This window comes from Bombina bombina, chromosome 7 (genome assembly GCF_027579735.1).
Source record: "Bombina bombina isolate aBomBom1 chromosome 7, aBomBom1.pri, whole genome shotgun sequence".
Taxonomy (NCBI): Eukaryota; Metazoa; Chordata; class Amphibia; order Anura; family Bombinatoridae; genus Bombina; species Bombina bombina.
Genome location: NC_069505.1, coordinates 117,877,589 through 117,893,199, shown reverse-complemented (window position 1 = coordinate 117,893,199; position 15,611 = coordinate 117,877,589). Strand labels below are relative to the sequence as shown.

General features: G+C 40.1%; 1 protein-coding gene across 1 annotated transcript in view; it reads right to left on the bottom strand.

The window, feature by feature from the left end:
- Positions 1–15,611, bottom strand: part of DKK3 (dickkopf WNT signaling pathway inhibitor 3) — a 127,984-nt gene that overhangs the window by 16,244 nt on the left and 96,129 nt on the right. Inside the window, exons 5-7 of the mRNA XM_053720261.1 lie at positions 14,888–14,980; positions 12,375–12,513; positions 9,423–9,579 (exon numbers count right to left, since the gene is read on the bottom strand). Coding sequence (XP_053576236.1) covers positions 9,423–9,579; positions 12,375–12,513; positions 14,888–14,980 — 389 coding nt within the window. The remainder of the gene's footprint in view (positions 1–9,422; positions 9,580–12,374; positions 12,514–14,887; positions 14,981–15,611) is intronic.

Sequence of the window (15,611 nt, the reverse complement as noted above, 5' to 3'; positions counted from 1 at the left end):
GGCAAATCGTAACCCCGCTCGATATCACTCGATATTTATCCATTCACAACACTTCTAACTGTAGGCGTGAGCCAAACTACAAGCTGATTGGCTGTTATGGGGGCGGAGGTCCCCGGAAGTGTGACTGATTGGTAGAGAGCAACAGTTTTACGAATATTTAAGTCCTGCACCCCGAAGCCTCGGCTTATTCATTTTTTCACAGAAAGTGTAACATTGAGAAAGGCTAAATTATAGCCGAAACGCGTTTTTTCCGCACTTTTGATATCAGGTCGACCATTCACTCTAGCCACCTGACGCCGATGTTTCCAGCTCTCGGCCAGGAAACAGAGGAGTGTTTGGCGGCCATAATTCATTTTAAACTTTAGTTTAAGTAATGGTTGTGGGTTGTTTAAGGTTTCTAGGGATATTCATCCCAGTTTTTTAACATTATAAATAATAAAGTATGTATGATTTTATTATTAATCTTTTTTGAGTGAGAGTGAGTGCTACATTAACCCCTTAGCTGCCTATTCCTCGTAATCCCCAACTTGACAACTGCAATAACCTACTTACTGACCTTCCTCTTTCACGCCTCTCCCCCTTCAATCCATCCTAAATGCCTCTGCCAGGCTGATCCACCTTTCCCGTCGCTCTTTATCTGCTGCACCTCTCTGCGAGTCCCTTTATTGGCTCACCATACACAGCAGCATTAAATTCAAAATTCTCACCCTTGCATACAAAGCGCTCACCAACACCGCTCCCCTCTACCTATCCTCTCTAATCAACAAGTATACTCCAGCCTGCCTACTAAGATCCAACAATGACCTGCTCCTTGCATCTGAGACTATCACCTCCTCTCATGCTAGACTGCAGGACTTCTGTCGTGCAGCACCTACCCTCTGGAACACTCTCCCTCGTGCTGTCAGGCTTTGCCCTAATCTTTCTTCCTTTAAATGCTCTCTGAAGACTTTTCTGTTCAGAGAAGCCTACCACCCAACTCAATAATATTTCTCTTACCTAACACATTTCCCTCCTCTAACTCTGCATTAACATCTCTCAATCTTGCAGTCCTCACCTCCTGTTTCTCAACCCCCTAACCTTCTAGATTGTAAGTTCCCACAGGAATAGGGCCCTCAATTCCTCCTGTATGTGTTTGTAAATGTTGTCCTGTGTCTTAGAAGTTTTATATTATTGTTTTATTTAAATGAACTATATCCATGGACAGCGCTGCGGAATATGATGGCGCTTCATAAATAAAGTATAATAATAATAATAATGGTGGTCATCGTGATAATAAATTCCAGCATGTTTGATTAAATGTGGATAGGGTATGTTGTTCTCCTTTTCAGTAGAACTTTTTATGTCTGCAAGCAGTTGAGTTGAAATTCCAATAAAACGTTCTTTTATTTAAATGAACTATATCCATAGACAGCGCTGCGGAATATGATGGCGCTTCATAAATAAAGTATAATAATAATAATGGTGGTTTTTCAATAGTAGAGGTCTTAAATCTATTGGTACATAGATCTTGTCATCATGATAATAAATTCCAGCATGTTTGATTAAATGTGGATAGGGTATGTTCTTTTCAGTAGAACTTTTTATGTCTGCAAGCAGTTGAGTTGAGATTCCAATAAAACTTTCTATAGGTATGATGGGAGTGTTTGGGGTAGTTACCTCTGGTTTCTCAGCCTACGGGATAGAGCATCAGCTTTTCCGTTTTTTTTCAGCAGGTCTGTAAATAATAGTAAAGTTGAATCTGGCAAAATATAAGCTCCAACGAACTTGTCTAGATGATAACGTTTTATTGTTTTGTAAATATTGGAGATTTTTGTGGTCTATATATATGTTAATAGGCAACTTAGTACCTTCAAGCAAATGTCTCCAGTGTTCTAAGGAGCGTCTTATTGCAAGAAGTTCCTTTTCGCCTATTGGATCATTCTTTTCGTCTGAATTCATTACTTTCGAAAAGTACGAGATTTGATAAATAGGGTCTTTGAGTGATAATCTTTGTGAAAGAACCGCACTTATCGCAAAATCGGACGAATCCACCTCCAGTATATATTGAAGGTTTGGATCTGGAAACCTCAATATGGGAGCGGTGGTAAAAAGTTTTTAGTAGATTGAATGCAGAGGTAGCTTCAGGTATCCAATGGAATGGAATGGAGGAACTCATGAGTTTAGTGAGTGGCAAAGCAACCTTGGAGAATCCTTTGATAAACTTCCTATAGTAATTGGAGAAACCCAGGAATCGCTGAAGATCCTTTTTAGTTTTAAGAAGAGGCCAATTTTCTACTGCATCTACTTTTTCGTTTTGCATTTGAATTCCTTTAGATGGTATGTTGTATCCTAAGAATGAGATGTTGGTGTGAAAAATACATTTTTCCGGTTTTGCGTATAGTTTATGTATTCTGAGCCTTAAGAGTACCCAGCGTACATGTTTGATGTGATCAGATTTTGTTTTAGAGTAAATGAGGATATTGTCTAAATAAACGACCAATAAAATTTTGGAATGTGGCTGGGGCATTGCAAAAGCCGAAAGGCATTACAAGATATTCATACAAGACGTATCTTGTTCTAAAGTCTGTTAGCCACTCATCGCCCTCTCTTATACGTATAAGATTATATATGCCCCTTAGGTTGAGTTTAGAGAAAATGGTGGCATCTGAGAGGCATTCTATTAACTCCGGTATTAAAGGCAATGGGTACCTGTTCTTACTTGTACGCTTGTTAAGTTCCTGATAGTCTATCATTGACCTGAGGGAAGAATCCTTGTTCCGGACAAAAAAGATTCCTGCCCCTGTAGGAGAAGTGGAAGCTTTGATAAACCCCTTACGTAAATTTTCTTCTAAGTATTCTTTTAAGTGATCCAACTCTGGTTGACTTAAAGGTTAGAAATTACCATAGGGAATACTAGCACCTGGCTGAAGCTATATATGGCAGTCATAAATGCGGTGTGGTGGAAGGCTTTCTGCCTCAGTTTTACTGAATACGTCTGCAAAATCTCCCTATATTCATTTGGTAAGAACTCAGTATCTGGTATGGATTGTAAGAGTAAATGCTTAGGGAAACAAGTATCTCTACAATATGTGGAGTTAAAACGTACCTGAAATGTAGACCAAACTATAGCAGGCTGATGTAGTTGAAGCCACTTTATACCTAGTACAACAGGGAAATGTGGTGATGGTAACACATCAAAGGACAAAAATTCAGTGTGACCTGAAAAGTATTAACTAATATAGGTATAGTGTGGTGTGTAATCGGACCAGTAGTGATTGTTGACCCATCAATTACACAAATACAAATTGGTGTTTTCTTCAATATAAGGGGAATTTTATTTATTTTTACAATGTTGTGATCAATGAAATTCCCGTAGGCCCCTGAGTCGATAATGGCTTCAGTAGTCAGTTGGTTTTGATCCCACTGTAGGAAGAGAGACAAGATACAATAAGAAGATTTATTTTCATTTTGTAGAGATGATTGTATAATAATGGACATACTTTTCTTGTTATTATGTAGAACAGGGCAATCTTTAACGGTGTGCATAGGATTATTACAGTACATACAAAGATTCTTGCTTCTCCTACGGATTCTCTCTTCGGGAGATAAAGGCCCTCTTATGATTCCGATTTCCATAGGTTCTGTATGAGTTTTAGTGGTGGTAGATGGTTGTGGAAATTTAGGGTTCAAAAAACTCTGAGTGGGTGTCTGTAGAAAAACGTTCAGACCTTCTCTCGCAAAGTCTTCTGTCTATCTGGGTAGCCATTCTCATCATAGCTTCTAAAGTTTTGGGTAGTTCAATCCTGGCAAATTCATCTTTTAAACTTTCTGCAAGACCAAACCGGAATTGATTCCTTAGGGCTTTCGGATTCCATTGCTAGCCTGTTGCGTATTGTTTAAATTTGGTTATATACTCCTCCACAGGTCTTTTCCCTTGTTTTAAATTCCTCATGGAGGCCTCAGCTGTTAGTTGTTTATCAGTATCTAGGAAAAGCTTGTCTATGGATGAGAAAAAATCTTCTAAAGAACCTAGTATTGGGTCGTCTGTTTCACATAAATTATCTGCCCAGACTCTAGGCTCTCCCCTTAGGAAAGATATAGTAGTCAGTACCTTTATTCTCTCAGTGGGGTAGCTCCTAGGTTTCAAATTGAAGAGTAGGTGGCAGGCATTTTTAAATTGTCTGTAGGCCTTCCTGTTACCGGCAAATGTTTCTGGCAAGGATACCTGTGATTCAGGAGTGAGGTCTTGTTGATTAGTTTTAACGGCAATAGAATCTCTGATAATGTTTCTTAGAGATTGATTTTCTACTTGTAAATCTTGTAGGCCTTGTCCAAGTTGATCTAGGTTTTGTGATAAATTATATACAATTTGCGGTAAATCTGCTGGTTACATATTCTTCTTTTGGTGTTTAGTATTATGTAAGAAAATTATATTTCGTTCAATGGAACTCAACTGCAGATATAGGATTTGACGAAGTATATGTTTGTTTCACAATAGTTGAGATACTCACTATGAAAGAATGTATATCTGTATGATAGTGAAGGTTCAATTTTAATAGAAGATGACTATTCTCGATAGTTTAAACTGAGCAGTATCAATTTTATATAAATGTTACTGCAGGATATGGTGTAAGTAATGTCACTTTAACGTTGTATTTAAATAAGAGTATTAGAATGGATTGCTGTTCACAATTGATGACGTTGATTTACTATCTGATGTTATCCTTTTAAGAGACCACATACGTATTCAACAAACACTTCTCCAATAGAAAGTTATGTAACTTTTAGTATGGAAGTTGATCCTGTGCTCAGGTTGCAAGACGGATATTTTCCCACTGCTGTGATGATCTAACCAGACCAAAAGAGAGAGAGTCCCAACTAGACTTTATATATTTAAGCCCCACTGTGGTTTGAACCGGAAACACAAACTTTAATGTGAAACTCTGGATATTATCAAGTTGTTACACCTTAGGATTCATAAATGGATTGTTGACTTAATCCAATTTATGCCCATTTTCCATTTCTTTGGTAGAGATTAATTGCCTTTATAGCTACAACCGCCAGTTAATAGTAAGAATGAATCAAATAAGATATCCAGTTCTATAAACCTTTCCGTAGTGCACACTCTCACAATGACAAAGTTCTTTTCAATCAACAGTTCAAAGTACCACTCCACGGCTTTATATCACCCCAGAAATAAAACAGGAGAAGCTAAACGTATCTCACCAATTATTCGCACGCTCTTCCAGACCTCAGTCTGTCCACCACCGCGGATCGAGCGGCGTCCTTCTGCTGACGGGGAATACCTGTGGCTTGTAGCACTTGGTTGTTCAAACAAAACAGTTCCGTTGCGTGTCAAACGTGTCGACCCGGCTCCTGTCCAATGAACGCCCAGTATGGTGACGTATCCTGCGTGTCACCACCGGCACAGGCCAGGGGCGTATTCAAGATATCAGGGGCGTACTGGCGTTATCCTGCAGTACCCCAAAAGGCTGCAACTGTTCATCCAAGGCAAGGAACTTGTATTGACAATTGCAAGTGGGGGCATAAACGGAAGGTTTAAAACGTCATATAGTACTGGCAAGGTTGTGTTGTATAGGTATGGTTTCAAATTACCATAGGTGAAACTTCCGAAGAGGGAAAACCAGCTTTCCTTTTCCTCCTCACAGATAGTCAATCCGGTGGGCTTATGCAGAAAGTGCTGGCTAGTGGTAAAATGGCATTATCAAAAAAATCAGGAAATAAGCCAAGCACCAATAAGTAAAAATAAAACTTAGAACTTTATTTTGACATTTAAAACGAAGAATTTAAGCGATAGAGAGTATGGGTAACCCCCAATAAAGACTAACGCGTTTCGGCTAGGAGAGCCGTACTCATAGTCCCTAAAACCATTGAAAACACACTGACTTAAATACCCAGTGTTACATCATGATAGGTTGGACAGTTAATTGAAATTTAAAGGTATATTCTCTATCGTAGTTTCACATCATATAGTGTCTTATTTAATATATTGCTAGATATTGGAATTACCTTTACAAAAATTCCTTTAAGTGTCCAACAAGTGGGGGGATTTTGGGTGGCTCACTGTGGATGTTGTGTCCCTATATTCAATGATACCACATGAATGGGGTATTCAGGCAGTTGCATATTTTCTGGAGGAGGGAACAACCCACAGTGAGTCATTCATCTCCTTTGTTCTTAATGTCACTAAATTCCTGCTCTCTCATAACTATTTTCGGTTCGAGGGGGAATTCTACCTGCAGAGACGTGGGACTGCAATGGGGGCCAAATTTGCCCCCACTTACGCCAACCTGTTCATGGGTTGGTGGGAGCGGTCCCACGTCTATGCGGCTGGGAACCCCTTCAGATCGAAAATCAAACTGTATATTCGCTATATAGATGATCTTCTATTTATATGGAAGGGTACTAAGGAACAAGCGCAGGATTTTGTTGACTATTTGGGCCTCAATGAGGTGAATCTAAGATTCACATTCGAGTATAGCCCAACCTGGGTACACTATTTGGATTTGGAGCTAAGGGGCTGGTCCTCTGGGAGGGTATCCTCACAGGTGTATAGGAAGCCCATCTCAGGAAACAGCCTCTTACACGCCAAAAGTTGCCATCCTAAACATATGCCCTATTCAGTGGCCAAAGGCCAATTTGTGCGTATTAAACACAACTGTACCTTATCCCAAAGTTATGCGACACATGCGGATGATCTGGAGAAACGTCTGCAACAACGGGGGTACAATAGAAAAGTCATCAAAAGAGCCAGAAAGGAAGTAGATAGTATCCCACGAGGAAGTCTCCTTCAAGACAAACAAATTTCTATTAAAAGTTCTGAAAATACACTTACCTTTATAACAGATTATTCAGTCCAATACCCACAGATCTGTAACATAGTCCGAAATCATTTTCGGTTGTTGGTGGCAGATGATGCCCTCACAGAGACGGTGAAGAAAGGCTGTAGGTTTTCCTACAGGAGAAATAAAACAATAGGTAATCTTGTTTCCCCTTCCCAATTAAAAAGAGCTACTCCAGCTACAGGTACTTCTTCCTGGCTTAGACACAGAGGAACATACAGGTGCGGATACTCACAATGCAAAGCATGTGAACACGTACGAGTAGGTAATACTTTTTCCTCAATGGTCACAGGGGAAACTTTTGATATTTCCTCTTGTGTGAACTGCAAGTCCACATACTGTGTTTACCTCCTCTGGTGCGAGGAGTGTAATCTACAATATGTGGGTCTGACCACCAGGGATGTTCGCTCAAGGATACGCGAACATTTGTCCACTATCCGGGTAGGCAAGAGTAGTACCACATTAGTGACCCATTTTGTCCAAAAACATGACAAGGATTGTAGTTCACTTAAGTGGACGATTATTGAAAAAGTCCAACCCCAGAAGAGAGGGGGAGACCGCTTTAAGGTCCTTTCAAGACAGGAAATGTATTGGATTTTCAGGCTCCAAACTAAGAGACCTGGGGGCCTGAATTCCGAATACGACTTTATCAATCATTGGTCGTGATAACATTCCAAAAGGATATGTATCCCCTGTGAGTGTCCTTATTAGACTTATTTCCATTTTTTGATTGATCTAGAGATCAATTGTCAATATGTAGTATAGGTTCTAGTCATAGGCTCAGTAACAATAATATATACAAATTAGCACATATGTACACATTTTTGGTTCTATTTCTCCATTCACATATTCCTTAATTAATTTAATTTTTTATGTATTTGAAAAACAATTAGATAAATTTTGGACTTTTTAGCCATATCTCTTGTCATAGGCTCAATTTTGGGATTTGAATATATTTACAAAATTTTGCATTATTATTTTGTACAGACACTTTTGGCTAGTTATTAGGGTGCATTATGATCTAACCAGACCAAGCGATGCGATAGCTACCAGGAGGTGTTTGGGGGTGGAAACAATCGGTACAGAACTTTCTATTTAGCTAACAGCCATCATGACGTTACAGGAAGAAAACAGGAGAGTCTTTTAAGGCAGTTCCTATAACTAAGTAATTAAGGCAACGGCTAGTATACTTAACTTAGTTATGTGTTTATGGAGAGCGTTTATGTTTGCAGAGCCATGTCTTGTCCTGTGCAGATGCAGGTGCAGCTTGCACTATGAGATTCTGACTTCCTGTTGTATCCAGTGGAGTTGTTACAATATAAAAACTGCAACAATTACGAAGTTGATTCAGAGATTCTTCCGATGTTGACGATAGGATGATATTTGAAGCAATATGGATATACTACTTAACTCTAAACTTTAAATTAGGTTTCAGCTCAAATCCGGAGCAGTTACTTAGAGCCACAACAGAAAATACTAAGCACTGAGTAGAAGGCTGTGTCGGGTTTTAAAGGAGGAGAAGTTAAATGATGATGTCAGAATGGTGATGATTTAAAAGGTACAGTAACTGAATGAATGAAATCCTGACAGCAACTCTGTCCTCTCTGGTCTCTCCAGCTACCGCCTAGATCCTTTACAATCCATAATGAATGCCTCTGCCAGGCTCATCTTCCTTACATGTCACTCTTCATCTGCTGCACCTCTCTGCCAATCCCTTCATTGGCTTCCTCTTGCCTCTTGGATTAAACACAAAATTCTCATTCTGACATACTAAGCCCTCAACTGCACTGCTCCCCCCTATATCGCAGACCTTGTCTCCAGATACTCTCCCTCCCGTCCCCTTCGCTCTGCTCATGACCTCCTACTCTCTTGTTACCTCCTCACACTCTCGTTTACAGGACTTCTCCAGACTGGCTCCCATCTTGTGGCACCCTCTGCCTCGCTCCACAAGACTTTACCCTAGTTTTGAAAACTTCAAACGCTCCCTAAAGACTCTACTGTTCAGGGATGCATACAACCTACACTAACCTTTCTTTATACAGTTTCCTCTCCTCCATTGCTATCCCCTTGAACCCCCTTAGCATGTAAGCCTAAGAGCCATGCTGTTTGTAGATCACCTACTGTAGATCTGACTACAACAGTGCGACTCTTGGCAGGGCCCTCTACCCGTCTGATCCCTATAAGTTTCCTTGTATTGCACCTATGTTTATAGCGCTGCGGAATCTGTTGGCGCTCTACAAATAACTGATAATAATACTCTGATGGGAACTGGGCTTCAATATACTCTGAATTGCCTTTTACTGAAGAAATCGAGCACATCATCATGCTTCAACCACCTCCAATGGAGGCAAAGTTTAAAACTGTGAGGTATGTTTGAGGTGGGAGGGTTTTATAGACTTTCGAGGTTTGGGAAACTTTGCCTTCTCCTGGTACAAATGTATATCCCATACATAAAAGCTTGTGGACTCTCGCCACCTATATGAAAGGAGAGTTATTTCTCACTGCATCTTTGAGACTTGATTACACTGCAATCTGTATAGAGGGTATTGGCTGGTAACCAGATGCAAACAAGCAACTCACCTTTGAGGATTACAGACCAGTCCATTGGAGCAGGGGCAGTTGTCCAACACTCCATCAGGTTCTAGCTCCCAGCTAATCAAGTCCAGTAGCTGTGCAGATGGATCATGGCAAAGCTCCCCTTTAATTGCCAGTGGGCTGCAGACTGGGAACAAGAGACCTACAAAACACAGTGAATGTGCGTGACACACAACATCACACTAACAACAAATTATATGGATTGATATTTGTAGGCTAGGAGAACATTAACATTTTTAAGTTTCTGAGTGCATTTTTTAGGAGACCCTTTTGAACCTGCTCACCAACATTTGCAGAAAGTGGGCAGCAGACACATTTATTACTGCAGTAGCAAGTGCCTGTGCAGTGGCGCCCCCTGCTGTCATGTGAGAGCCTGGCCTGTTAAACCACCCCAAACTCTTTCATATGGGGTGATTAATGCAGTAGCATCTAAGGTGACAGAGTGGTTAAGAAGCTACTACCATTTTATAGGCTCATGTGAGCTAGCTTGTACTTTAAGGACACCAAACCTGCCTCCACAGCTGAATAAGTGGAGCCCAAAGTCTAAACATTTTTACCAGCAAATAGACCTCTGTTAACAAAACGTTTGTTTTAAAACAATGTATTCATTCTTACCGTTAATACAATACAACAAATTGTAAAATCTCACACTGTCTCATAGCACGACTTGACTTATTTGTATTAGTCCACATCCTCTAACCTTCTGCATCATCAACTGCTAAAATGACCAACAGTTTGATGTTTGTTCTACCAGAATATCTGCAGCAACAAATCTACCATTGTAACAGACTTTATAGTTAATAATAGAGCTTGAATCTGCTAGATACTGCTTTTTACATGACAACTAATACCCTAGGTCAGTAATGGCGAACCTTGGTACTCCAGATGTTTCAGAACTACATTTCCCATGATGCTTAGGCACTCTGAAGTTCAGTTGATCATCATGGGTAATGTCATTCTGAAACATCTGGAGTGACAGTTTTCTTTTGCTTTCTAAATTGTTTTGATGTAGGCTGTTTGGTTGTAATTATTATATACACTGGCATTTACAGTGCATAGTGCCTAACTGAGAAGATGGGATACAACATAGGGAGCATAACCTCTAAAAATCTCTGTTCTGGTTGTGTTTGTAACTGAATTTCTTGCCATAATATAATACAGAAACATTCCAATGTGCAGGTGTGGAATCCTTAGGGGAGGTTACTGTAAAGTGCTGCTGTACAGGGATTAAAGCGACACTGTACCCAAAATTTTTCTTTCGTGATTCAGATTGAGCATGAAATTTTAAGCAACTTTCTAATTTACTCCTATTATCAAATTTTCTTCATTCTCTTGGTATCTTTATTTGAAATGCAAGAATGTAAGTTTAGATGCCGGCCCATTTTTGGTGAACAACCTGGGTTGTCCTTGCTGATTGGTGGATAAATTCATCCAACAATAAAAAAGTGCTTTCCAGAGTACTGAAACCAAAAAAAGCTTAGATGCCTTCTTTTTCAAATAATGATGGCAAGAGAACGAAGAAAAATTGATAATAGGAGTAAATTTGAAAGTTGCTTAAAATTGCATGCTCTTTCTGAATTACAAAAGACAAAATTTGGGTTCAGTGTCCCTTTAATTGGATATTTGCTTTGAACATTAGAATCCCAAATGGCGCCATTTTAGAATTTGATCTTTTTAAAAGGGAAATATAGCCAAAAGTGGAATCCACATGGATGCATTTCCGTTTTGAATAGAAGCATTTTTTGCTATATTCATGAATCCGCAAAATACTTCTTGTAAAAACTATAGCTGTTTCAAAAGTGTATTTAAGTATGCTCCGTGCACCATCATTTTAAACACAGCACTTGCTCAGAGAGCCTAAGGTGATTGTATTTTTTAATAATGACTCAATTTGTAAATTGTTGACATGAGACAAGCCCCACTAGCTCTCTGATCAGCTGCACTATATAAAGTACTAGTACACTGAGCATGTGCAGGGGAAAATGCTACACTAAAACAGTGATACATTTTGACTGAAATGTCCCTTTAAATTAAGATATCCTTTAAATCCTATGGTTAAAGCATTTAACTGCCTATCCTTAAAACTGGCCAAGACAAGATGCTACGGTTACCATTTTTAACCATTTACTTATAATCTCAGAGGTTGCTTAAAAGATAACACACCATGTGCTATAGATTGCAGTCTGTTCTATCACATATTATGCACAACAGATTCTTGGCTTGATTCTCACCATTAGGGGCATATGTATCAAGCTCCTGCAGGCTCGCCAGAAACAGCAGTTATGCTCTGAGCAGGCGGTCAGACATCGCTGGAAATCAACCCGATCGAGTACGATCGGGTTGATTGACACCCCCCTGCTGGCGGCCTATTGGCCGTGAGTCTGCAGGGGGCGGCGTTGCACCAGCAGCTCTTGTGAGCTGCTGGTGCAATGCTGAATACGGCAAGCGTATTGCTCGCCGTATTCAGCGAGGTCTGTCGGACCTGATCCGCACTGTCGGATCAGGTCCGCCAGACCTTGATAAATATGCCCCTTAGTTTGAGGAAATTATGATCAGTTGCTTCCTTGCCTGACTAATTTCAATCACTGTACATTGTGTTTATATTTGAACTTTTAAAGCACTCAAACATTACAGATATAAATTATGTAAATACATCAGTCTGGAAAAAAAAATCTGCCCCTTTGTGACTAACAAAATTAAATTATATTAACATAGGGAACTGGCATTTTTTTGTTAACACTGCAGGCGGCAGACACACAGCTGGGTTGTGCGATTACCGCTGCTGATTGGGTCACTGGCTATTTCTGTTCTCTGAGGATTCCAAGCAGTACATTACCTATGTTTTTAACCATTTTGAGGGGTTAAAGACAAAATGTTGCAGGGTCGCTAGTGCTAACATTATATGTCTAACACATTTTTAACACTTAGAATAGTTACTTGGTTGCACAGAGCAGCAAAATCCTGGGTTGCATTCCTGTTGACTCTCACAAATCGTGCCATTGTCACCTCTGGAAGCTTTGGTGCACGTGCCCCAGACACACAGCTGGTCAGCACAGCATTCGCCGTCTCGTGTACACTTTAAAACAACATATTTTTACAATTAATTGCATTATTATCTCACTATGATTGTCCATTAATTGCAAACAACACATTTGTTTTAACAGTTTATAGGGATATGAAACCCACATGTAATGTTAAGCAACATTCTAATTTACTCCTATTATCAATTATTCTTTGTTCTCTTGGTATCTTTATTTAAAAAGCAGGAACGTAAAACTTAGGAGCTGGCCCATTTTTGGTTCAGCACTACTAATACATAGTTCTATCTACAAAAATAGTTAGACTATGTGGCCAAAAGTATGTGAAAACCTAACCATCACATTTGACATCTCATTCCAAAACCATGGGCATAAATATGGAGTTGCCCTTTTGTAGCCACAACCTATCTGGGAAGGCTTTGCACAAGATTTTGGATCGTATCTGTGGGAATTTTTGCCAAATCAGTGAAAAGAGCATTTGTAAGGTCTGTTGCAGTTGTAGGACGAGAATGTCTGGCTTGCAATCAGTGTTCCAAATAATCCCAAAGGTGTTCAGTGGGGTTGAGGTCAGGGCTCTGGGCAAGTCACTGGGTTTCTCCACACCAAACCAAGTCTTCATGGACCTCATTTTGTGGACAGTGGCGCTGAAACAGGAAAGGGACTTCCCCAAACTGTGCCACAAAGTTGGAAGCACTAAATTGTCTAAAATGTCTTTGTATCCTGTAGCATTAAAGGGATATGACACCCTAAAATGTTTCTATATTGATTCAGATAGAGCATGTGATTTTAAACAACTTTCTAATTTACTTGTATTATTTTTCTTTGTTCTCGTTGTATCTTTTGTTGAAAAGCAGGGATGTATGCTTAGGAGCCGTTCCATTTCTGGAGCACTATATGAAAGCAGTTTTGCAAGAATATTATCCATTTGGAAGAGCACTAGATGGCAGGACTATTTCCTGTTGTGTAGTGCTCCAGATGCCTACCTAGGTATCGCTTCAATACAGAATATCATGGGAACAAGGCAAATTTGATAATATAAATTAATTGTAACTTTTTAAAAATGGTGTCCTCTGTCTGAATCACAAAAGAACATTTTTGGGGTTTCATGTCCCTTTAAAGATGACCCTTCACTGTAACTAATGGACCAACCCCAAACCCTGAAAAACAGCCTCAGACCATTATCCCTCCTCCACCAAACTTTACAATAGGTACCATTAATTCCGGTAGGTGGGGTTCTCCTGGCATCCACCAAACCCAGATTCTTCTATCAGATTGACAGATTCATCACTCCATAGAACACGTTTCCACTGTCCCAGAGTCCAGCTGATGAGTGGCATTGTGCATCTTCATGTGGGGCTTGTGCACAGCTGCTCAGCTAAGGAAACCCATTCATGAACCTTCTGATGCACAGTTTCTGTGCTGATGTCGCTTCTAGAGGCAGCTTGATACTCTGTAGTACGTGATGCCACAGATGATAGGCAAATTGTATGTGATTTAACACTCAACAGCCCTGTTCTGTGAGTTTCCATGAACTACCACTTTGTGGCTGAACTGCTGTTGCTCCTAGATACTTCCACTTCACAATAATAGCACCTATTGTTCACTGGGCAGATCTAGTAGAAATTTCACAAACTGACTCGTGGCAAAGGGGGCATCCTATGACAGCGCCAAGGGCTCTTCAGTAAAACTTATTGTACTGCCTATGTTTGTCTATGGATATATCACCTGTTGTGGGTGTGGCTGAAACACCTGAACTCAGTAATCAGTAGGGGTGACCACATACTTTTGGCCATATAGTTAGAGTTGTTACCTCAGCCATGTGTGCAGGGAGGAATATGAATAGTGCATATAAAAAGTGCTGTCCAGAAACACTATACATGTTCCTCCCTGCACACCCTGCAGCATGTGTAACTCATAAGTGTCCAGGAAAACATGGCTGAGGTGGCAACCCTACATATAGGGGGCGGATGCTGCATTGAAGCCCCATTATTTCAGGGCCGTCTGAAACGGAAGTTAAGAAGCAGCAGCCGTATGACCGCTGCTCCTTAACTTATCTGCCGTCATCCTGATACGATCGGAATGATTTGCCACCACCACTAGCAGCCGATTGGCCGCCAGTGAGCAGGGGGCGGCATTGCACAAGCATTTCACTAGAATGCTGTTGGCATTTAGCGAGGTCGTGCGGACATGATTCATTACAGCGACCATTAATAAATCTACCCCATAGTATATCTGAGGTTCCTTGGATTGGCTCCTAGATTTAATCACATATGACAAGTTCTGCTCTACCCATGTCTGAGTTTGTTTTGCACATTTTTAAACAATGAGCCATAACATTTTCCACAAGCACAACACATTCGCTTTGTTCTACCAGAGAACTGATTATGTTTTCTAAGCCCATCTAGCTCTTACCGCTTCCTTTGTCTTGCAGGGTAGGCACTTGTATTCAGCATTCCCAAAGTGGCAATAATTTCCGCTCTTGCAATCCTCATCAACAATGCATTCCTGGCAGAGAAAAAGAAATAAGATAAACATTACCGGGACGGTCTACTTGAAAAATCTATAGTTTTAAAAGATAGATAATCCCTTTATTACCCATTCTCCAGTTTTGCATAACCAACACTGTTACCTCTGTGATTATCGTGTATCTAAGCCTCTGCAGACTGCCCCTTATCTCAGGTTTTTTTTAAAGACTTGCATTTTAGCCAATCAGTGCCCTTTCAAAAGTAACTCCACGGGCGTGAGCACAATGTTATCTATATGGCACACATGAACTAGGGCTGTCTTATTGTGAAAAACTGTCAAATGCATTCAGATAAGAGGCGGCCTTCAAGGGCTTAGAAATTATAATATGAGCCAAACTAGATTTAGCTTTCAATAAAGAATACCAAGAGAACAAAACAAAATGTGATGATAAAAGTAAATTGGAGAGTTGTTTAAAATTGCATGCCCTATCTGAATCATGAAAGTTTAATTTTGACTTCACTGTCCCTTTAAGTGCATGACATTTCAATCCTAAATGCAAGTTGTTATTTACATCAGAAAACAAACCGCATATAATGCTATGTGAGTAAGGTTAAGTATAGACTTCATGGTAGCATTGGGTCGGTATTGTTAGGTAGTGTTAACCCTTAGC